The sequence below is a fragment of the Cynocephalus volans genome, chromosome 2 (genome assembly GCF_027409185.1).
Source record: "Cynocephalus volans isolate mCynVol1 chromosome 2, mCynVol1.pri, whole genome shotgun sequence".
In the NCBI taxonomy this organism is placed as follows: Eukaryota; Metazoa; Chordata; class Mammalia; order Dermoptera; family Cynocephalidae; genus Cynocephalus; species Cynocephalus volans.
Genome location: NC_084461.1, coordinates 199,837,724 through 199,863,553, shown reverse-complemented (window position 1 = coordinate 199,863,553; position 25,830 = coordinate 199,837,724). Strand labels below are relative to the sequence as shown.

Sequence of the window (25,830 nt, the reverse complement as noted above, 5' to 3'; positions counted from 1 at the left end):
AGCTACAATTTACACAATATCACACCACATTGTAAGTATACACTTAGATGATTTTTAGTAAAAATCATCTCAATCCAGTTTTAACACACTTTCATTGTACCAAAAATTTCCCTTGTGCACACAGGAAATCAATCACTCCCATCCCCTGCCCCAGGCAACCATTTATCTGCTGTCTTTATACTTTTGCCTTTTTTAGAAATTTCATGTAAATAGAATCATATAGAATATAGTCCTCTGTGTCTGGTTTCTTTCACATAGCATAATCTTTAAGAGGTGCATCCATGCTGTTGCATGTTTCACTACTGCATTCTTTTGTACTGCTGAATAGAATTCCATGGCATGGATTACCACATTAGAAAGGGTTATCAAAAAGTTCATGGAAAATATGTATTATGAAAAAACTATGCATGGACTCCAAAATTATTTTGCACCAAAATAAACTCATACTAACTTGTTATAACATATCTGAACAGGATCTAGTTTGAGGTACTAAGAACGATAAGACATCAGTTTGAAAAGAGTCCCTATCAGCTACATGACTTCTGCTAAAATTGAAGGAAGAACAAATATCAAATTTTTGGTGAAGCTCGGGTGGAGGAATGGTGAAATCACTGATGCTTTACAAAAAGTTTATGGGAAAAATGCCCCAAAGAAATCAGCAGTTTACAAATGGATAATTCACTTGTTTTAAGAAGAGATGAGAAGAAGATGAAGATAAAGCCTACTGAGGCACACTACTGACATCAATTTTTCAGGAAAAAATTATTCTTATTCATACCCTAATTGAAAAGAACCAAAGACTGACAGTAGGAACAACAGCCAACACTATAGACATCTCAATTACTTCAGCTTACACAATTCTGACTGAAAAATTAAAGTTGAGCAAAATGCCCACTCAATGGATACCAGAACTATTGCACCCAGAACAGCTGCAGATAAGAGCAGAGCTTTCAATGGAAATTTTAAACAAGTGGGGTCAAGAATTATAACAGGAGATGAAACACGGCTTTACCACTACAATCCTGAAAACAAAGCACAATCGAATCCATGGCTACCAAGAGGTGGAAGTAGTACAGTCAAAGCAAAAGTGGACTGATCAAGATCAAGGGTCATGGCAACAGTTTTGGGGGATTTCAAGGCATTTTGCTTGTTGACTTTCTGGAGGGACAAATCTGCTTCTTATGAGAGTGTTTTGAGAAAGGTAGCCAAAGCTTTAGCAGCAAAATACCCAGGAAAGCTTCACCAGAGTCCTTCTCAACCATGGCAATGCTCCTGCTTATTCCTCTCATCAAACAAGATCAATTTCGTGAGAATTTCAATGGGAAATTATTAAGCAACCACCTTACAGTCCCAATTTGTCCTTCTGACTTCTTTTCTATTTCCAAATCTCAAAAAATCTTTAAAGGGCACCCATTTTTCTTCAGTTAATAATGTAAAAAAGACTGCACTGACATGGTTAAATTCCCAGGATGCTCAGCTCCTAAGAGATGAACTAAATAGCTGGTAACACTGCTTACAAAAGTGTTTTAAATTTGATGGAGCTTATGTTAAGAAATAAAGTTTACATTTTTTATTTCTATCTCTTAATTTGATTTTTCGACAAACTTTTTGAAGTCCCCTCATATTTATCCTCTATTCAATGAACATTTGTATTGTTTCCTGAATGGAGCTATTACAAAGAATGCTGCTATGAACACACACCTATAAGTCTTTGTGAGGACATATTTCTCTTAGGAAGATACATATAAGTGAATTGCCTAAATAATATGGTAAATATGTTTTAATTTTTTTTTAAAGAAACTGCCAGATGGCCTTCCAATGTGGTTGTACTGTTATGGAATGGACTCGACAGAGAAGCAGTCAGCACTCAGAGGGTTGGAGAGTCAGGTATTTTATTACTCCGGTTGGCCCAGACGAGCTAGCACTCCAAGACTTAAGCCCCGAGTTTAGGTTTTACAGGTTTTATATAGGCGGACTCTTCTGGGTTTTGTAAGTTTTGTTTTCTCAGCATTTATGTAGCTAGTGCAGTAGATATTGCGATAAGCAAGCATGTTTACAAAAGCGGGAGTGAGAGCAGTTGATTAACAGTGAGGCTGATGTGATAAGCAGGTTCTATTTCAAAGGCACGATAGGCTATTGAAAGAATTAATTTTAAATTATACCCACAGTACCATTTCACATTCCCATCAACCATATAGCACAGTTCCCATTTCTTCATGTCCTTGAAGATACTTGTTATTTTCTAACTTTATTTTAGCCATTCTAGTGGGTATAAAGTAACATCTCACCGTGGTTTTAATTTCCATTTCCCTAATGGGTAATGATGCTAAGCATTTTTTCATGGGCTTATTAGCCATTCATGAATCTTCTCTGGTAAAATGCCTATTCAAATGTATTGCCTGTTTTGAGGAGGACTGGTGTCTTATTATTAAATTGTAAGAGTTCTTTATATATTCTGGATACAACTTTTTATCATATATCTAATTTTCAAATATTTTCTCAGAGTCTATACTTTGCATTTGCTTGCTGGTGGTCTTAAGGGGCAAAAGTTTTTAAATTTGGATTAAACCCAATTTATCAATATTTTTCTTTTATGGATTGTACTTTTGGCATCACGTCTAAGAAATCTCTGCCTAATTCAAGATCACGAAGATTTTCTCCTAGGCTTTCTTCTAGAAGTATTATGGTTTTAGCTCTTAAATGTCAATCCATGATCTATTTTGACTTATTTTGGGGTATGATGGGAGATATATATCTAAATTTAGGAGTTTTGGGTTTTTGTTTTTGTCTTCAATTTTTACATATGGATATCCAATTGTTCCAGCACCATTTGTTGAAATGCCTATCATTTCCCCCACTGAATTGTCTTGGTGTTTTTTCAAAAATCAATTGACTGTAAATGTGAGGGCTTATTGCTGGACTCTATAGTATGTTACCCTGTTCTCTATGTCTATTCCTTATGCCAATGTGGCACTACGTGGCTGACTATAGCTCTACAATAAATCCTGAAATCACATAGTGTAAGTCTTCTTTGTTGTTTTTTTTTTTTTCAAAACTGCCTTGCCTATTCTGAGTCCCTTGCATTTCCATATTAATTTTAGAATCAGCTTATCAATTTCTACAAAAAAGACTGCTTGAATTTTGATATGGATTACACTGAATCTATAGATCAATGTGGGAAAAACTACCATCTTATTAACATTGAACCTGCTTTCATCTATACTTTGTTCCTTTTTTCCCCCTTTTCTTGCCTTTTTGTTTGTTTATTTTGGATTTTCTTTTTATGATTCCATTTTTGTCACCCCTAGTAGATTACCCTTTTTTTTTTTTTAGTGGTTGCTTTAGGGTTAACAATATACATCTTCAACTTATCACAATTTACCTGCAAATAATATCTTCCCATTTCAGGTAAGTTTAAGAAACTTACAACAGCATATATATTTACATGTCCCTCCAACCTTTGTGCTTTGTCATGCATTTTATTTCTACATATGTTATAGACCTCACAATATGTTTTTACTGTTTTTGCTTTAGATATGTAATTATCTTCTAATGTAATTTAAAATAAGAAAAAAATGGCCTTTATATTCAGCCTCCTTTTTATTATTGCTGGTGCTTTTCATCTCTTTGTAGAGATCCAAATGTCATCTCATATTACACACCTGCCTAATGATGGTGCAGGCTAACTAGCAATGAATTCTCTCAGCCCTTGGTTGTCTAAAACAGTCTTCCTTTTGCCTTCAATTTTGAAAGATATTTTTACTGGGTATAGAATTCTAGATTGGCAAGTCTCTTTTGTTTTGTTTTGTCTCCATACTTAATGTCACTCTACTGTCTTCTGGTTGCATAGTTTATATAAGAATTATGCTAAAGGGCTGGCTAATTAGCTCAGTTGATTAGAGCTCTATCTTGTCACACCAAGGTCAAGGGCTTGGTTCTCCATTCTGGTCAGCCACCAGGAAAAAAAAAAAAAAAAAAAAGATTAGTGTTATAATTTTTACCTTTGTTCCTCTGTCCATGTTTCTTTTTTATCTGGCAGCCATTCATCATCTTTGGTTTTGATCAGTTTAACTATAATGCATGTAGTCATGTGCTCTTCCCCTTACACTTATCCTGCTTGGGATTCTCTGAACTTCTTGGATCTACGGTTTCCATCTTTCACTGATTATAGAAAATTCAAAGCCATTTTACCTTCACATATTTCTTTTGTCCTGCTCTTTCTTTCTCTTCTCCTTCTGGTACTTCAGTTACTCACACATTAGGCCATTTGATATTGTCCTGCAACTCTTGGACATAGAGCACAGCACCCTCATTGTAAAGCTAAAAATAAAAACATAATCTATAGGAATGCATATATGTAATAAAATGGCAAATTTCTGAAAGACAAGACAATGAACACCACACAATTCAAAGCAAGTGATTGCCTATGCTCAATTGAGTCTAAACTCTATTCATAGACAATACTACTTTTTTTGAAGATTGACCACCATCTTTCCTTCTTCTTTAATGAATTAAATACTTCATTTATTTTCTAACATTTCATATATTGTGATTGGTTTCACACCTATCATGACTCTGTCATCTTTCCCCATGAATACTCAGAAACACTCCAGAGACCTATAGTCACCAAAATTTAGCAATTTACTACCTAGTCCATTCTGAGTTTCAATTTTTCCCTTATTTATCTCTTAGACACAACTCCTGCTATGATATGGCTTTTTCTATTCCCTTCCTATAAAGGGTATATAGATTTATGTAGATTCTTAGATATACTCATATGTAAGAATCTTCCCTGGAGTAGATTTTTTTTTTATTTAAAAAGTCTAATTTCCTCTCTAACCATCAGAAATCTATTCTCTGTTATATCATTATTTATCCTACAGTTCTAAACTGTTACTTATGTTCTCCTTTTAATTTTCTTCAACTATTCAATTCCTTTTTGTATTTTTAATATCTTGCATGTTTTAATTATTAGCTCAAAGAATGTGGCTAGTCTTATTACACTACATACAAAAGGAATTCAAGATGGATCACAGATCTAAAATGTAAAGCCTAAAACAACAAAATGTCTTAAAGAAAACATAAAAAGAATCTTTGTGACAGGGTTTGTGACTTTGGACACAACAGCAAAAGTATGAACCATAATAGAAAAATTGATAAATTGGATTTTATCAAAATTAAAAACTTTTGCTCCTCAAAAGACACTTAAAAGAATGAAAAGACAAGCCACAGACTAAGGAAAATACTGGAAAATCATATGCCTGACTAAGGACCTGTATCCAACATATATAAAAATCTCTTAAAACTCAAGAATAAGAAAACAATCCAATTTAAAAAATGGGCAAATGATTTGAACAGACGTTTCACCAAAGAAGATACATGGATGACAAACAACCATGCTCAACATCATTAGTCACTAGGAAAAGGCAAATTAAAATCTCAATGAGATTCCATTACACATCTAACAGAATGGCTAAAATTAGAAAAAGACATATCAAATGTTAGCAAGGATATGGAATAACTGGAATTCTCATACACTGCTAGTGGGAATGTAAAATGGAACAAACACTTTGGAAAACGGTTTGGCAGTTTCTTAAAATATTAAACTACACGTATTGTATCCACCCATTCCATTCCTAGGTATTTACCCCAGAGAAATGAAAGCATTTATCCATACAAGATTTGTAGATGAATATTCTTAGCAGCTTCATTTGTGATGGTCAAAAACTGGAAACAACACAAATGTCCACAACAGGTCAATGAATAAGTAAATGGGGATAATGAAATATTATTCAGGAATAAAAAGGAATAAATTATTAATACATTAAATGACATAGATGGATCTCAAAATAATTATGCTGAGTTAAGGAAGCTAGACCCTCCAAAAAAAGTGCATTTTTTTTATTACAAAGAAGCAGGAGCAAACTTTTGAGGATGATGTCTGTGGTATTATAAAAAATATATCTATTTGGTCTTTGTCCCTGCTTCCTGGCATAGAGCTCCTAAAACCCTTAGAATTCCCTGAATAACAGGAGTGTCTTTTATTCATAACAAGCCCTTTCCAACCATACCTGAGTTTATACTAATGAGCTGCCTCTTAGCGCGCCCCAGGGTAGCCAGAGGAGCCAACCACATGACTAGAGGGTTGGAACTTTAAGACCAAACCCCTTGGGGAGCTTCATGATGGGGACTGGTCTCCAGTCTCCCACACTTCTGCCTGGCTGACTACGAATTTAGGGGTTCCTGTGACCACCCCCGACTGCAGCAAGGCTGGAGACTTAGTTCAATCACCAATGGCCAACACTTTAAGGGTAAGCTTTGATAAAACTCTTGAAGAGTTTGGAGAGGTTCTTGGTTGATTAACATGTCTGTGTGCTGTGAGAGTGGTGCACTCAGCGTGGGCATGGAACCCCTCTCTACACCCTCCCCCAAGACCCTGCCGTCTTCCATGCTGCTGTTCCTGAGTTATATTCCTCATAATAAACCTAATCATAAGCATAGCACTTTCCTAAATTCTATGAGTTGCTCTAGCAAAACATCAAACCTGAGAGGGTGGTGTGTATTCGGGGATGACTTTCGTATAAGATGACTTCTTTGGGGGTGGGGGTCAGTGAAATTCAAGTTGTTTAATGTCACTTTAATATTCAGCTATATATTGCAAAGAAGAAAGGCATTAAAAACAGAGTACAGATTGTCAAAATATTGTAGAAAAAAATACAAAGAAACTTAAATTCACATTTCGCTTAATTGGGTTGTGCTTTCCTGAATGTAGGTTGTCCTGACCTGAACTGTTCAATATTATGCAAATTATATGAGACTTTTGTGCCAAAGATCTGGAAAACTGAGGAAACTTGGGAAGAGGTGACCTTAAACTGTCTAAGATACTTTTACAGACTGCTTCAAATTTATGGAGTCATCAGTTTACCTAATCAAAGACACTAAAACTTCATAATCTAAACCATCTCTTAACTGGTGACAATAATCATTTTAGAATCCATTCACCTTTTTATCAAAATTCTTTTAAATCAGCAATAATGCATAAGCAGCTCTATTCCACGGTTGTGTGGCTCTGTGCAATAAACATTAGAAGAGAGAGAGAACAGAGACAAGACTACGTAGTAAGGTTCCAGCCTTCTCCTTGTTTCCCAGAACAATTTTTCTAAAATACACATCTGACCATGCAATTATTTAAAAGATTCCAGGGGACTCTCATTTTGCCCACTGTCATTTTGCCCTCCTTAGAACATACGAGGAGCATTTCCAAAGGACCCCATCCACCACACCTTGTAGCCGTCTTTCTCACACAGCAGCCACACTGGACTTCTTCACTTTCCATGAAAGAAACAGGCTCTTTCACAGCTCAGTCACTCTGTGAATACCATCCCCAACAATGCCTTTTGTGTGTGTGTGAAAACCTCCTACTCATCCTCCAGGATCTGGTTCAGGGTTCACCACCACCATGAAGTCACCCCCAACCCCCCAGAGGTGAGCCCTCTTGCTTCCATTTATTTCCACTGCATGTTGTCGCCGTCATATCATTTCCCACAAAAGACTGTAATGACTGAAGTCTCTGTGTCTCCCACTACACTTGTGAACCCATGAGGGACATCAGCAATCATCCTTGAGCTGAATCCCCTACCTTCAGCATTGCCATATACCAAAGGACTCAATATGTCACCGTGAAATGTTCACAAAGGAGTGAATGGAAAAGTTTTTCAAAATAAATTCCATGCAATGATATAACATACGCATATTCATGTCAGTTAATATTTGCTAAGGATCTGTTACGGGTCTGGAAGTATTCTGGCCATAAGAATATAAAAAGATGAATAAGCCTAATTCATTAATACTAAATTTGTACCCAAGAATGGTTTCAACAATTAAGGGTGTATATAGGGAGACAATGAAAAGGCAGCTCTAGAAAATGTGATGCCCTATCAAAAATGATACTCCTATTTAATCTCAACTTTTTTCAGCTTCTACACTCTTGAAGTTGTTTTAACCTTTGTGTGGTGGCCCAGGATTTCAACTGGCATCACTGGAATACACCTTGCCTAAAATCGCTTTTCTGCATCTCTAAACTGCTTGCAGCCAAGGGAGCCCAAATAAATGAAAAAACCACCAACAGCAGTGTTTTCACCGTTGAACAAGTCATAAATGACACTGAAAGAAAGAGCAGTTAGAGACTTTACAACTAATATAAACTAAAAACTGCAAGCCTCTACCAAGTCTCTACATCTAGCCCACAGCTTGCATATGTGTGCATGTGTTTACATGCGCATAATTATCTCATATGTACATAATTATACACCTTATAATGACTTTTCTTCACCGACTGACCACATATACAATGGTGGTCTCATAAGTATACATCTCTATCACCTAGTGACATCGTAGCTGTTGTAATGTCATAGCACAGTGCATTTACTCACATAGGAGCAAATGGCTATCCCATATAGCCTAGATGTGCAGGCCGTACCATCTAGGTTTGTGTACATATATATACTCTGTGATATTTGTACAACAACGACATTGCCTAATAACACATCTCTCAGAACATATCCCCACTGTTAAGCCACACATGACTATATATATGAGATCAATTGAGCTCTGTTCAGTTTTAGGGTTGGTAATTGATAACTGATAATAAAGTTACCTATCAATAACGGAAACCTTTCAGCCTCAAGAATTAGCAGGACACATGCCAAACAGGCTAATACCACGTCTCAAGCTCTCTTGCAGCTAGATATAGTCACATGAACTAGTTCTCACAAATGGAACTTGAAGAGAAGTGATACATGCTACTTCCATATTGCTTCCTTAAAAGGAATTTGCTTGCATTCCCCCTCCCCCCGTCCCCCTCTTGACTGAGACACAGCCATAACTGAAGTACCTGCCTTGGCCTCAGGGTGGAAGCCCCATGGTGAGGATAGAAGAGCTGATCTGCAAACCCTCACCAAGGATGGCCTTGGGCTGCAGAGCTAACTCCCCTCCCCAGTCAGTTCAGGATAACTCTAGACCAGTGGTTCTCAACCTTAGCTATACATTGGGATCAACTGGGAAGATTTTTTAAAATATTGGATTTTTAAAAATATTGGCACCCTCCACAGAGATTCTGAGGTAACTGGTCTGTGGCGTGGCTTAAACTCTGGTCCACTGCATCCCGGGGTCTCTTTGCTGTAATACTTTAGGCTATAACCTTACTAATAGAAATGGCCCTTCAATTCTAAAATCTCAAAGGGCCCGGAAGTTTCCCTTTATCTAAGTCTCTCAAATCATACTGGTCCAAAACGGAAATCCAAGACCAGAAAAGCTAGATTTGAAACACGGCCTATTATAGCTATATGTAGAGTTTTCAAAGTCATTTTTCAAAACAAGTGAAAGTCTTCCAGAAAAAGTTTTCCCAAAGATTTTAGCCTTTTATCCCCACCTCCCTACCCCTGCTCCCAGTTTATTCTAGTTTCATATTTGCATATTTCGCTAATCATTAATAAGTCATTCATTCTCCTCAGCTAGTATTTTTCTCACATAAGCAACCCTAGCATTGTTTACATAAAACTATTTTCAACAGTTTAAAAAAAGTGATACTGCCAAATATATCCAAATTTAAAGTAAAAATGTTATAACCTAAACATTATTTTTGCACATTCAAATTAATTCAAGAATTTCTGATCTTCATACCATTTGAAGAATTAAATCTTTGTCCAAGTTGTCTCTAAAGAGCCAACTACTTCAGATATTAACTATATCTAATATAGGATATTAAATACATATACTCTTGTGAGGGAGAGGACAATACAATTCATTCATCTGTTCATTGGTCATTCATTTATTCAAAAGATATGTACCACATCCTTTCTATGAGCCAGGCCCTGTGCTTGACACTAGGAACATACACTAAAACTTACCCATTCCCTGCCTTCAAGGAGCCCATGTACAGGGGGTGCCAGTCGAGTAAACAGGCAGTCCAAACACAATGTGACAATATGACAGACACTTCCACAGTAGCAATGACAGGGTGCTACAGAGCCCAGGTCAATAAGGCCGAACTACAGAACCTGAGGGGCGACTGGCAAGGACCAAGGGAGAGAGAGCAATGGAAGTGTCTTATAAGTCATGACCGCCTGCATGCACCAAACAATTAAACAAAATGGACACAAGACAATTTTTAAAAGATACACAGAGAAAAATACCAGACCACAAATAGCACCTCTTTTGGATTCACTTTTTTTTGTAACTATGTGAGGAAAATGCCTAAATTACCACCCGTGAAATTAACGTCCAGCTTTTCATGGCTTTTTTAAAGCAATCGCTTCCTTTCCAATGACTGAAAGAATTACGACTGGCAAAAATGCTGACTCATGTGACAGAAACTGCCACTTCCTCAACACCCAGACACAGTCCAGGCTCTTCCCTGGGACAGCATGAGCCAGTCCTGAATTTTAGTAAACGAGCACCATCTAGACAAATAGATTTACAAACTAAAATACGCTCCATGGAAGACCAACTAACGTAATTCTTTGAGTCATTGTCTTTTAATTTGGTATATGACACCTTTTGTCACATGAGAACTTTTCATTTGTGTCCTCGTGTCCATTAACCTCCCCTTTTATGGTTTCCAGGTTTGGGGTTTGCTTAGGAAAGCCCTCTGTACTACAGTGTAATCCATCTATTCTCTCATATTTTGTATTTTTAATATTTTTATGATTATCTCATTAAACACTCTGGAATTTACTTTTGTGCACAATGCGGAGGGATTATAACTTAATTCGATAGCCAGCTATCACACACCACCCTTTCTCCTTGACTCAAAATCCTATTTTTATTTATAAACCAAATCCATGCATATGTACATATACGAATATTTACACTGTTTTAATTGCCACAAGAACGTTTATAATTGGTAGAGCAGATCCCCATTGTCTTATTTTTTCAAAATTCTATTGATTATTTTTGCTCACTTTCTTTTCTAGGTAAATGAAGACCAGCTTGTCAGATTCTTTAAAATTCTCATTTGGATTTTGATTCTCATTTGGATTTTGATCTTGAACTTATAAATGAATTTGAGGTGAGCTGACATCTTCACAATACTGAGTCTTCCTATCTAGAAATATGTTGTAGCTCTCCATTTATTCAGATTTGCTTTTACTTCTCTTAATAAAATTTCCTTTTTCTTCATAGTGGTCTTGTTGGTAAATACTTAGTGAGGCCTGGTTTAGAGCAACACACTAGAAACACTTATTTTAAGTAATTATTTTGAAATGTTTTGACAAGTTAATATTCAAGTCATTTAAAAATAGAAAGCTGTTAAAATCTTAATGAGAGACATACAGATGCAAAGTTTCATTAGGCCTGGATAGTATGCTTAGAGGGTAGATCATTTTAAATAGCAGGGGTTAATATTTTTTTCCTGCTAAGTTTAAACATCAGAGGTATGACTTAATAGATCTCCATGATCTGAATGAAGTTCAGTTGTACTCAGAAAGTAAACGGATATAATTTTCTGAAGTTTTGTTACTATGCTTTCTCCCTTTGACAGCCTTCTTTCTTTTCTCATCCTTCTATGGGAAGTCTTCAGGTCAAGAGGTTCTAAAACCACCCACATTAGTCAGATTAGTCAGGACTCGTGGGTTGCAGATGAGCTTATTAAGACTCTGTCCACCCTGTTGTAATCACTGTTTTGAATCCAATTTTTGAGTTACCAAATGCAGTTTCCAAAAAGCACATCATCCTCCTTTCAGTCTCGGTTGTTGAAGATGCAGTGCATTTTGCATCTGTATATGATACTGTCTTAGGAATTTATACCCTAAGTCACTAGGGCTCTTACACATGACATTGGGACAACTGAGGTTTTCATTAGCCTGTAAGAATATAGTTGTGATCTTTACACCTAGCCATCTACACTACTATTTCTTAAAATTATTGTAAAAATGTTCAGACATGCAGAAGAGGAAAGAATAGTATGGTGAACCCACACAACCCGTCATTCAACACCTCATTAACAGTTATCAAGATACAGTCTGCTACTTTTATCCACCCCTCCTCCATTTTTTAAAGCATTTTTAAAGCAAATCTCAGACTGCATATCATTTTACCCTTACAACTTCAGTTTACATTTCTAAAAATCATAGATATTTTCTTTACATAAACACAATCGATTATCATTTCCCAACTCCACCCTGGAAATAACAGTAATACCTGAAGATCTTACACCCAGTCTCTATTCAAATTTCCATGATTCTCTCAGAGCTGTCTTTCGTATAGCTGGTGAGTTTGAATCAGATCTAATCAAGATCTGCACATTCATTTGATAGTCATACCTCTTAAATCTGTTTTAATCCAGAGCACCCCACTTTCCCCACCACCCACCTGTGACCTTCATGCCAGTGACTTACTGAGGAAACCAAGGCAGCAGTCCTGGAGGATGTTCCCATTCTAGATTTGTCTGTTTGCTTCCTCATGAAGTCATTTAATTTGTCCTCTATCTCCATATTTCCCATAAACTGAAAGTCAGCTCTTAAGACTTGATTATAATCAAGTCTACCTTTTGGGGTCAGGAACACTTAATAGATGGTCTTGGTACTCCATATTGCCTCGCATAAGGAGGCACACAATCATTTCATCTTAGTCATGCAAAAATTACTTAGAAAATTCAGTTGGTGATGGTCTGATCTCCCCATTTGAAATTCCCCACCAACCTCTGACTAAGTGATTTCATACATTGATGATCTCTGCCTAAATCAGTAATTTCATTAATTATTGCAAATGATAATTTTTTAAATTCAGCCATTCCTTCCATATGCATCTGCAGCAATTCTAGTGTAAAGAACTTCCCCCAGCCATTAGGGCTTTTTGGTTATCCTAAAATGTAGTTTTTACAGGAAAGGCAAGATAAATGCTTAATTCTTTACCTTTCTAATGGCCACTTTTCAGAGACAGAGCCAGTGCCCTATAGTTTTACTGCCAGTGGCAATCAATAAGGTGTTTTGTTCTGTTTTGTTTGGGGATCTCTTTCTCTGGATACCCTGAGAATAAGAGTTTGCTATTACTGCTATAACAAATTACCACAAACTTGGTGGTTTTAAGCAAAGGAAAGTTATTATCTTACAGATCTGTAGGTCGAGCCTGAAATGGGTCTCCCTGGGCTAGGATCAAAGAGTCAGCAGGGCTGCATTCCTGTATGGAGGCTCTCAGAGTGCATTTTCTTGCCTTTCCAGATTCTAGAGGTGGCCTGCATTCCTTGATCCATGGCCCCCGCCTCCATCTTCAAAGCCAGCAATGGCTGGTTGGCTTATTCTCATGCTACGTAACACTCGTAGGACCTCTGACACTGACTCTCCTGCCTCTCTTAGGATAACACTGAGCCCACCCACATAACACAGGATGATCTCTTTATCCTAACCTCAGCACACTGGCTGCATTAATTCCATCTGCAACCTTAATACCCCCTTGTCACGTAACATAACCTATTCATAGGTACAGGGGATTAAGACATGGGCATTTTCGAGGGCCACTGTTCTGCCTACCACATTGGGTTTGTATCCAGAGTATTTTAAGCAATTGCAGTCATATTCATTTGATGCTCAGATTATCCTACATTTGGCCAACGGGAATCCCTTCTTTTGCACCTCAGTTTGTAGGACATGGTGCCCACCCCAACTTTTGGATGGCTACTTTGTTTTCTGATATGACAAGTAACAAAGACTCCAGGCTTATCTTGCCCAGGCCCTGCCAACACCTGGAGTCAGGTGCAGTCATGTGGGGTGACCACTGTGATGGGCTGCAATTGTTTCTCAGACTTTTCAATGACTAGAGCTAATAAACATATTTGAAAAGAAAAAAAAAATCATGAATTTTAAATGACTTTCCAATTCAAATTTAACCTTACAGAGTTTTTACTTAACTCTTACCTTTTACTCATGTGTCTCTTTATTTACAATTAAAATCTTGGTTCTTACCAACAATATCATCATTCTTTTTTGTTTTAACCAACTATATCTATGTACTCTATATGAAATAATTGTCTATATGAAATAATTTTAAACTAACAATAACATTACTGCTAACAGTAAAACTTCTAAATGAAGTTTAAAATTTCTTTGCAGCTCTACTAGTCTTTAAAATACAGAGGACAACTTGGCATCATCTAGCAATAATGAAAATGCCATTTCTTACTTACTTTTAGCTATCAATCCTAGAGAAAGTCTCACACATAAGGCCCAAAGATACATATGTAAGAATGTTCACTGCAGTAGCACTCGCGATTATGAACATAGAGTTAGGTAGATAACAGTTCTGACATAACATGCAGCAATTCAAAAGACTGAGGTGGATCTATACATTCCTAAAAAGGAAAAGCTTGATACATATTACTAGGTGAAGAAGCGAGTCACGATGGATTCACTGATGTCTTCCTGACAATAGAACCCAATCTCAGTTTGATCTCAACAACCTTTCTGCATGAAGGTTAAATATGCATCCTGTTTTATTAATTTTCTATCACAATTTAGAATGAACAACTACCAAGTATCAAGTTTAACATAAAAAATCCTTTATGTGTCTAGAGTAACTGACAAATATGTTCAAGTCAAGGATACCCATTTACCTACTGATAGCAACAGGGATTAATTTTAATTTTGTTTTTTTAAAATAAGGATACATCTGAAATTACAAAAAGGTGTCTGAAGTAAGAAAAATATTAAGAACCTTTGACATGTAGCTTTTCTCAAGTTATAACATTGCCATCATTATTAATAACCATCCTATTATTTAACACAAAATCTATGACATCTTATCTTCTAGGGAACTACTCATATATTTATTAAGTCAAAATGTCCAGTGAAATTATACTAAAGCACCTTCTCAGATCCCTGTAGTTGATAACCTTTACTGAATGAACACAGTGCATTTTCAAACTGCATTACTAATGTCTGAAATTGATTACGCTCCTCTACCCAAGTCCAAGAAACTTCTACTAGAATAAGATTCACGTGGCAATAGGTAGTCTGAAAGTTTTTATTAAAATGCACAGAGTTTGGAATCATAAGACCTGGCTCAGCTTATCAATACTGATTTATTACCAATATAACCTTGAGCAACTAACTTCTGTCTGAACCCGAATTTCCTCCTTTTAAAATAGGGCTGATGAGTATTATGCAGCAATTTTCAAGAATCTCTAAATAAAGAAAAAAGCTTGCCCTCTGAGAACAAAAACTTTAAATCAATACATAATACAAAGGGCAGAGAAATGCCAAAGGTCCTTGGCTGGGCAGCCTTGGCTTTGGTTTTGTTGATATTATCAAATCCCATGGAGGCCTGCCCACCAATCAGAACAGGAAACATGGAAATATGAAGATAAGTTGTCACAGAAGCCCTCCACTGTCAGGGACTTCAAGTATACTACAACCAGCGTAAAGCCACCCCAATGGAGAGATGACTTGGTCTCAACTATGGAGCTGAAGAGCCAAATGCTATAACCATCCAACACCTCAATCATGGTCTGTTGCTTACTACACCACCTCCTGATGGTCACTTCACTTCCTACAAGGGCAACTCGTGAGAGAGAAAGCTCTGGTCACACGAACTTTGGGCACCTAGACTCTGTGAGGGTTGGTGTTTAGTGTAAAGTAGCAAACTTGACATTCTAGTTGTAGTCTGGCTTTTCAGAAAAGTCTAATATACGAGTTAGTGCACTTTTGGGAGTGGGTGCCTCTAACTTCATGGAACTCTCAAAAGGGTCTTTAACTTGAAAATAAGAACCACTGGCCTATAAGAGAATGGATTAGTCAGGCAGACCTGGCTGATCATGTGAGTTCACAGTAAGAGACAAATGCTCAGTACAGTGATAAATTCTAGTTTGAGTCTTAAAGGCTGAGAGTCACTCCCTGGACCACAGTAAAAACACTACTGGCTAAGAAGAGAGGCAGTTTTGCCCCAAATAGACAAAATACAAGGATACTTCAAAAAGTTCATGGAAAGACTCATATTGTCTTGTAACTCTATTTTTCCACAAACTTTTTAAGGTATCTTCATATAATTCTCAACATCTCTACATGGACATGTTGAGAATAATTTTTTTCTTTTTTAAATTTCTACCTACTATAGGAGATAATTGTAATTATAATTTGTGTAAAATTATAAAGCACTGTATACAAGTATTAGTGGGGTTTTTTTAACTGTAAATTTAAGTCTATGGCACAAACATGAAATAAATTATCATCAGTTGCCACCAGGTTTAACAAGTTAACATGTACACATACAGATCCAGATGAGAAGTCCAGCTAGTTGGCCTCTCATTATGATCATTTCAATACTAACCCAATTTACACCCCAGTTCTGAAGCATGGTTCCTAAGACTAAGGGAAAAATGGGTTTTAACAGGTTAGAACCACTAAGGCACTTCAAACTAGTCTTATTTTTTCTACATGTTCCACTACCATATATGCTACCCCAAATAGTAAGGAAATAACCATAAGCCATAATGCTTAACTTAATACTCTAACCTTATAGGAAGGAGTTTACACCAAAATCAGCTTTTCTTCTAAAGTAAAGTGAATTTCTTTTTAAATAATTGGGAACACCAATCCAGCATCAAGAAGGTCACTTTCTTTAAAGGACAGAAATGCAGAGATACTAGCTAGTTTTCCATGTGGAATTTTAACAAGCCAATCAACCAAATGATTAAACCCTAAGAAATCTCTGTCTACAAAAACTCTCACAGTTCTGTTTTATTGGGGGGAGAGGCTGGTAGCAAAGTCATTAACATAAATATTCTCTCATTTACTACTTAGAAATTGTATTGTGCAGAAATAACTTTTCCTTTCTTTACCAATTCTAGTTGGGATGTTTTGCATAAATAATATACTTTTCTCTACAGCCACTGGAAACAAAACAAAAGGAAGCAGGTCCAACATGGAACACAAAAGATAGCACAAAAACTTTATACTCTACTCTATACTTAATGCTGTGATGGCAAGAGTTATTACATAATTCCTTTCCCAGTTAGGGTGTCATTATAATACAGAAAAGGAAATAGTAAATTTAGTTGAAAAAAGTAGCACCAGATTAAAGGTACATATTAAAGTCCCTTAGCCTTACTCACTAGGATTAGCTCCATTTTAAATTGGAGTATAGACTCCACCAGCACCGAATACCTCCTATTTTTAAAGATATTTTGGATATATCATCACAGATATTCACAAAGCAAAATGAAGGTCTGCAGTATTTAACATCTGTGTAAATGTCATACTGTGTAACTTTTAGTTCATTTTTAACTTAAACCTTTATCAAAATCAATAGAGATCCAAAATATACAGAAATAACCTGAAAATATAACCAGACTGTTATTATCTAGGTAAGAACGAATATCAATGGACTGACTTAATCACACAAAGCACAAATACGAAGAATAAATTATTCAAGAAAATTTTACTGCTAAAATTAAAGAAACTTGCTGTCTTCCCTAGCTAATGGGGTTTTATGTTTTTAAATATATGAAACATACCTCCTAACATCCTCAGATTACTTTTTTGGCATAATCAAAGCTCACTTTCTTACTAAAATATTTTAGCCCATAATTAACAATTATATAGTGCCTAGCATGCACTTAGCACTCAGCAGATGGAAGCTATTGCCATAATACATATGTAATCCATACCTGACTTCCCAACTCTGACTAATGGAAACATTAATATCCTAATCAAATTGGCATCATGAATTTTAAATCATTCAAGGAACCAAAAAATTTCTCCTTAAAATGGAACTTCAGAGGGACTCGACGATATACTTGAAACAGAACTTATTACTAGTTTTACCACTACTAAATTAATTATAACAACTTAACAGATACCTTTTTTGTTTTCATAAATTTTAGTATTACTTAGCTTGGTAATGTTCATACTGATAAGTGTAGATTAGAGCAGCATGCAGACTTCAGCATAATATGTGGAATGACTACAGGAACTGGGGACAACTTCCTATAAAACTTCCTACCAAAACCCAAAACCACCATTGGCCAGGGAAGCTGCCTTCAAATATTTGATGATCTGTCACATTTGAGAGGACTGAACTTGTTTTGCATGACCACAAAGGGACAGTAAAAGATCACAGCACAGAATGTATTACAAGAGAGCTTTCTAATACCATAGTGTTTCCAGAGATGTTCATCAAAGATGTCCTGGCTGGATGTTAGAGAGGGAAGTCACCCATCAAATGTATGACTGGACTGGATGCCGTCCAAAATCTTTTCAAACATGAGATACTACAATTCTATGCTATTAATATTCAATCTGTTAATGTCTAAGGAAGACTAGAATGAATTACCTTATGCTCAATACACTGAAGCCAGCTGCTTTTAGATTATGATTTTTGGTTCATTTTACTGAAGCGAAGACCTCTAAAGAATGAATCACTCTCCTAATTGCCTGGTTATACATATTGAAGAACAGCATGCTTGTGAACTCTTATGCACTGAAACCACAGAGATCAGAGCCTACGGGATTGATAGATGGATGAATGAAAGATGGGAGGAAAGGAAGAAAGAAAAAGAATTAAGTGAAGCACCATGTTTAGAAGGTTCTAGACATGCACTGCTACAACAAGCAGCTAGAGGAAGAAAACTGAGAAATCTGGAAAATTCACCTACCTTATGGCTCTTCTCTGCCCCAGTTGACAATCCAACTTTTCAGAAGTCCTTCCTCCCTTGGAGCACAGGACACAAGGGTCTCCTTGCAATCCTGCCTTATATCTGCTACTATTTTTTACTTTTTTAAGGTACACATATCTTGTACTGAATAAATTCCAACAACAATCATATGATGTAAATTTTTAAAAAATCATGTCTTTTAATATTTCTCCCAATCTTTCTTGCTTAACTTACCTGTGTCTAAATTCAGTATGAGTAGTTTTTAATGTGTTTTACTATTTACAAATGTATGGTATGGATAGAAAGTGATCACGAGGCAGAGATTTTTATTAGGACTTTTTAAAATCAGAAATGAGTGTATATTTTTCACAGATGGGAAAACTGAATACAGTGAATTTTAAGTAACTTTCAGATGTCCCATGGCAAGTTTCCAATGGAATCGGACCCTTGTGTCCTAGTTCCTGATCTAAAACCTTCTTGTTTATTAGTATGGCAAGTAATAGGGATGGTACAGGAAAATGAGGGGGCCAGCAATAACAGCTGGCTTTCAAGTGCACTAAGGATGGAGGTCTGGGCTGGGTACTTTCACATAATTACCTTTTCCTGCTTCAGAGACCCTGGGAGAAGGAAGTTTTAGCAAACAAGTATACAGGTCCAAGGCTGGGTCAAGGCTGACCTTTACCAACCACCAATCACAAAATATCTGAACTGCAAAGATATTTTCATTGTATTCTATACTGGGCTCTTTCTATAATGTCTTACACAGAAAGTATTAAAATATGCTTACACTCCAGCTGAAGCACAGATGACCCAAAAGAAGACTTCCAAAATTAGAAGAAACATTTACAGGATATGAGGAACCAAGTTATTACTTCTTCTGCATTTTAGACCCATGTTGCAATCAAAAAAGGCCCAGGGGTTCTAACTTCTAATCAATGACAAAAATAGAAAAGGAAGAGTAAAGAAGTGAGAAACAGGAGAAGCAGAGGCAAGTCTGGGATATCCAGCCCATTAGCATGCAAATTACTTACCCTACAAATGACTTAACAATAATACAGTAAAAGTTGTTCAATTAATCATTTCCATTTCCCCTGTGCCAATGTCCAGAGAATGATAAGGAGAAACGATGACAATCATACACACAGAATACATTTTCACCTACAGTCGCCTTCAAATATATCATTTAATTAACAACGGAAGATCGTTTGAATGAGAAAGTGATTTTTATTGCAAATAAAGCCAAAAATATTGTTTTCCCCTTTTACACTTTTTCCAGAAATGGAATTTTCAGGGCAAGTGTGGAGGACAGCTCAGGCAGCCCCTTCTTCCAAATAAAATGCAGACTGGCCGGTTTGCTCATTGGGTTAGAGCACAGTGTTTTAACACCAAGGTCAAGGGTTCGGATCTCCATACCGACCAGCCGCCAAATAAATAAAATGCAATATAAATCCTGTTTGGAGGCTGGGGGCTGAGGCAGTCTATTACACAATTTCTCATTAACATCAGCAAGATTGTGCTTCTTATGTTAAACAGGAACAGGCATTTAACCCTCAAGCTCCTCATGGGAAATAAGGAACAAACTGCTTATTCACTTAGTCATAATTACTGTTTTCCCAAGTCCCACAGGAATAGCTGTTCTCTATCAGTCTTTGAAGACAATCCTGACTTTTCAAATGCTGCACTAGCCACTAATCAGGATAGCCCACAAAATGATTTTTCCCCAAATAAAAAAGCACTGCAGTTTCCACCACTCATTGCAAAATAAGAGGCGAAGGTGTTTGGTATTCATTTTGGTGAGGCGGCACAGCAAGGTGGAACAAACCTGTGCTGGGGGAATCCTGGGCTTGAATCCTACCTCTGCCACTGTTCCTGGTTACCTGAGCCAAGTTCCTCAACTTCCCTGAGCATCTGCTCTTCTGCAAAAGGAGAACCAAATTCAATTTGGGCAGATTCTAGGTCCAAAATTGATTCACCTGATAGGACTATCATGGGGGATCAAATGAAATAATTACACTGACTGCTGGCAGAGGATAACCTCTCAATAAATTTATTATTTCATGGATGTTAAACTCCTCTATCCCTTGTCAGGGCCACAGGGACCGGGGGTCCTTCTGTTTACTATTTTGCATTTTACTACTGTGCTTGCCATCCACTTACAGATAAGGCCTGCACTTCCCTTCTTCAAGCCTTGACATCTTCATCCCATATTTTCCATCCTTATCCAAACATATGTTTGGCAAAGCCAAGTTCAATGTACTAGCAAAGCACTTTAAGAGGCTGTCTCTAAGAACACATTGCATAAATCCAGGATTGCCAGGCACTCAAAGAGATCTATGAGGCTCTTGGCTCAAAGCATTTCACAATGCTCGACTTGGGCAGATTCTAGGTCTAAAATTGATTGCACTGGAACATTGGTTTCTGAGAACTGACAACTACACACAGCACTTGCATGTTCAAGTCACTGGCACAAATTAACTTTGACCAAATGAAAGAATAATTGAAAGGTCAGAACAAATTACATTTTGGATTTGTACCTTAGGGAAAAGAAGAACACCACCATTGTTTCATACATAGAAATACTCCTATTAATAATAAAGAACACTTTTCTCCTGAAAGCTATTCGCTCTTTCAATACTGACTTTCCAGTTCAAAGTTAGGTGGTGGGCACAGCAGAGTGGAGGCATAAAAAACCTTACAACCCAAACAGAGAGGAATATTTCAAGTTATATACCAATCACTCACTTACTGGTGTTAGGAAATTACCGAATAAACTCCATTTCCCCAAAAGAAAACTGTGCCACTTTTCAAGATTAATTACTTACATGTGGTAGTTTTACAAATAGGAAGATGCAAACTACTATATTCCTATGTCTGGATAGTTCTTCAAGGGGAATCATTAACAAATTATTGTAAAACACTTCATAAACATAATGTGTTCTATGGATGCAGAATAATAAAAGTCATCCAAATGCTACTTGTCTGAGGTTAAATAGAATCTCCAAACAACTGCACTTTAAAACAAACATCTTTCTTGGTTCAATTCTTTCTGTATTTCCCACTACACTGCAAGCTCCTTGAAGAAAGGAGCTGTGGTCAGGCTCGGCGTAGTTTACCCATGCTTGACTCACAGAAATGACTCTACAACTATGTAGTGAATTAACAGAATAAACGGCATCATAAACATCCTTAAGGATTGCCAGAGTGCTCCTAGAAAGTTATAATCTTAAAAATGTTGTTTTCAGAGCTTCCTATCTTATTGTATGAATACTTTGAAAAGGACAAATTTTGCAATAGATGATCCAAAATTTTCAAGGTCCAATAAACAGAAATGAGACTCCACGGGAAAGATCTGGAACATGTTATTCAACCTCTTTCAACTATATATGATTTCAAGTTAAGTGAATTTCACTCTGTTTGGAAAAGGTTAACAGAGTAATATAGCCTAAGGTAAAAGCTGTTTTAATCACTCCAGGACTTAAGATGTTGACCCTTTGTGGGCCTTACCTTATGAATTAGACCCTACTTAAATGAAAGTACTTCTTTTCTAACATGGAATAAAACAATTGCCACGCACATCTAAATGCTCCTGTTTTAACTAGACCTGCACAGTGAGCCGGTGGATCACAGTTTACTATTCCCCGTAGGTCCCATTATCAGCTACATTAGCTCAACAAACATTTCAGTAAACTACAGCAGCTCTATAATTTGAACAAATAGTCAGCTTTTACAGGATTTACACTCATTGGTTCGTTAATTGAATAATGTGTCGACATAACAAAATGTTTGCCTCATACCATTTCAGAGAAACAAAATCTCCCCTGGGCAGAATGTTCTGTTTTCTAAGATTCTTCCGTAATAGGCCAGGGACTACAGACCCAATGTTTCATTTAAATTAGCTAGATATTGTTCAGCTCTGTTGCTTTTCTGTTTAAAACTGTGGAAAAAGCAAAGTAACTAAAATAAGGAAGCACACAGAATACTATGGTGACCTCAAATAATTAGTTGCAAATAAAAAGTCACTAGTGAATGGTCAAATTAAAATGTATGCCTCTCTTTCAGATACTAAAAATACAAATCTAAATATCTTTTTCAAGAATATCAAAAACTGTGAGCACATGGCTCACTCCATAATGAAACTTAAATAGGAACTCTTATCAGAAAACATTTGATGAGTATACCTTTACCAAAAGAGTGAAATCATACTAGCCTTTTCAGTCATAATGCTGAGGCATTTTACATGAAATTAACTTACTTTCAGGATCTAGAAATTCCCCAACCTCCCACCTCCAAATCAAGCAGGTAGGTTACTGCCATTCAGTGGTAGCAAAAAATTCTCAAGATGTTTCTATCTGATAATCTCAATGTAATTGAATCCTAACAGCACAAAGAGTGACTGTTACTATGTAACTAGCTTACATTACAAAACTAAAGCCAAAGCCATTGAGATAAATACAAAACAAATTAGAATCTCTGGAGTAGGTTCCAATGGCCTAATTCAAGAGTCTACTTAAAAAATAGCAACAGAATAACAATTACTAAAGGGCTGTTTCCTAAAATTACTCTCCAGTTAATCTTTCTCAATTCTAAAATGTCATGAGATAAGGCTGTCACTAATTCTGCCTTAAAAGAAAAAAAAAAAAAAAAAAAAAAGCATTACCAAAGAATACCACCAAAAAACAAAGGCATTCATACAAGGAAGTGAATACCATAAGCACATAAGCATATTCTTAAGAGGGACACTAAAAAAGCAGAAGTCACAGTAAGTTAAAAAACACCAAGAAAAAAATGAACAGAAGTTCCTAATTTTAGTAATATTATATACCCCCCCCCAAAAAAACTGTCCATAAGTTGAGATTTACTGATTTTATAGAAACCCTACATATTTAGGACTCCCTGCCCCTTGGGGGGAGTAAAAAAGGAAAGAGAAAAAGGAATCAAGTATTTCTATATCACATTTATAGAAATGTACAGTTTTTTAATAATGAAATTCAGGTTTGCCTTGGGGATTCTTGTTTTACTTCATTTCCCATTTGCCAGACATTTAAAACAGCAGATTTTCAGTTAGCTTCAGACATGTAAAACTCTGGAAGAGGAGTGTTAAATTCACAACCCTCCAGAAAGTCTGCACTTTTCCCCATTGTCACCACTTGGCATTGCTTATTGAAAACCAGCAAAGGGCTGGACGATCAGCTCAGGTGTTAGAGCGTGGTGCTGATGACACCAAGGTCCAGGGTTTGAACCCTGTACCCACCAGCCACCAAAAAAAAAAAAAAAAAGGAGAGCCAAAAATATATACCAGGCACGTCTTCATTTACACAATTTGGCTTTTCACAAGAAATAACCCAAAAGAACGAACAGTTTCTATATCACAGGGCTTGTGAATTGACTTGTAAAAATAATCCGATAATCACTTAGCCTCAAAAGAAAGATTTTTCTTATGTCCAGGTAACATTTAAAGCAATCTGGATGTATAACACTTGAACTGATGGTATCAAACGAATAACAGCTTTGGTTTAGATTCTAATATTTTACAAAATCGTATGGTTTCAAATTCACCATAAGAAGATGTCTCTTTTTATCATCAATACCACCAAGAGCTTATTTGGCATCAAGGAGCCACACATAATAGCTATACAATTCATGATGGTGTTAATTAGGAAAGAAGCTAGGGGGGAAAAATTCCAACGATGATGCTTTGATACATTCTTTGAAACTCACTATGATGAACATTCTTTTCTGGGGTACTGCTAACGATAAAGTCTTTTACTAGTTTATCCATAATACATCTTTTGAGATAAAATTATAACTTGGTATGGACTTCACCAAGCCCCTCGCCAATTCAATCGGGCCCTTGTTTGGTAATTTAATAACAAACTCCTGTCTAGAATCACACATTCAATGTGCATCCTTAAGTGAATCTCATTTCAACCTTTTGATAAAGTGCCACCAGTAAGTCTGCAAGTTAAGGAAAAAAGCTCAGGTGACACACCTGAACACGGAGTAGGTCAAAATCCACTCGTTACTGCTGGAGCACGAAAGAGGGAAGGAGTCTAGGATGCTGACTAGGCGTATGGACCTCAAGGGGAGCAGGCGCTGAAAACACCAGTTTAAGTACCTGGGACAAAGGCAACAAGCCCGCACTCCTCCGCTAAGGCGCCCAGCCAGAGGGAGCTGAGGAGAGGATGGAGCTGGAAAGTGAGACAGCAGGAAAGAGGGAAGGAACGACCAGGATGGAGCTCAAGAGAACGACAGGCATGGGGCAGAAGGGCACATAGGATGGGGCTGGAGGAGAGGCCAGGAGTGGAGCAGAAGGTGTGACAGATGCGGAAGGACAGGGATGGGCAAAGAAGGAACCACAGCAATGGAACAGGGAGGACCGTAGATAGGAATGGGGTTAGAGAGATGGACAGGGCTGGGGCAGGAGAGAGCGACAGGGCTAGGGCAGGAGGGGGCGACAGGGTTGGAGGTGGTCCAGCGAAGTCACGACCACAACCTGGCCAGCCTCTTGCTGCGGCGCTCGCTGAGTGCGGGGCGCCGCGCCGGGCTCTTGGGAGCGCTGACTCCCGGAGTCCCCCCAACAGCCCTCCGATGCCCCATTTCAGAGACGGGAACGGCGAGGCCGGCCCCGCAGCGCCCGCTCCCCTCGGTCACCGGCCCGGGGCGGCCGCGGCGGAGCGCATGACCCTCCCGGACGCAGGGGGTCGCTGGCGGCCGCGGGGGGACGGCGGCGCGGGCCGGGGGAAGCCGGTACCTGGGCTCGGGCAGGACGATCCTCTTGCTGGCGCGGGCGGCCGGAGTCGCCTTGCTCTTCTCCATCGCCATCAGGTAGCTGACATCGGCCAGCACGGCCTCCAGGTCCGCCATGTTGGCGAGCGGCGGCGGCGGCTCCTCGGGACCGGGACGGGACGCGCTCCCGCCGCCGCCGCCCGCCGCGCCCCGACGTGGGGGGGGCGCCCCGGGGCAGCCCCCCCCCCGCGCGCCCCCGCCCCGCGCGCGCCCCCGCCCGCCCGCGCGTCCCACCCCCCCCGACACCCCGTGCGCGCCTCAGCCTCGCGCCCGCCGGGGTCGCCGCCGCCCCGCCCCCTCGCGCGCCGCCCGCCTCCCTCCGCCCCGCGCACGCGCCGCCCCCTCCCCCCTCCCGCAAGGGTCGGCCGGCGGGGAGCGTGTGCCGGGTGACAGGTACCCCT

The 25,830-nt window shown here is 38.1% G+C and overlaps 1 protein-coding gene across 1 annotated transcript in view; it reads right to left on the bottom strand.

Moving 5' to 3' along the window:
- GRK3 (G protein-coupled receptor kinase 3) overlaps positions 1 to 25,563 on the bottom strand; it is a 138,098-nt gene extending 112,535 nt beyond the window's left edge. The window contains exon 1 of the mRNA XM_063086772.1: positions 25,395 to 25,563. Within this exon, the coding sequence (XP_062942842.1) occupies positions 25,395 to 25,507 (113 nt within the window). The 5' untranslated portion in view covers positions 25,508 to 25,563. The remainder of the gene's footprint in view (positions 1 to 25,394) is intronic.
- Positions 25,564 to 25,830: the final 267 nt, after the last annotated feature.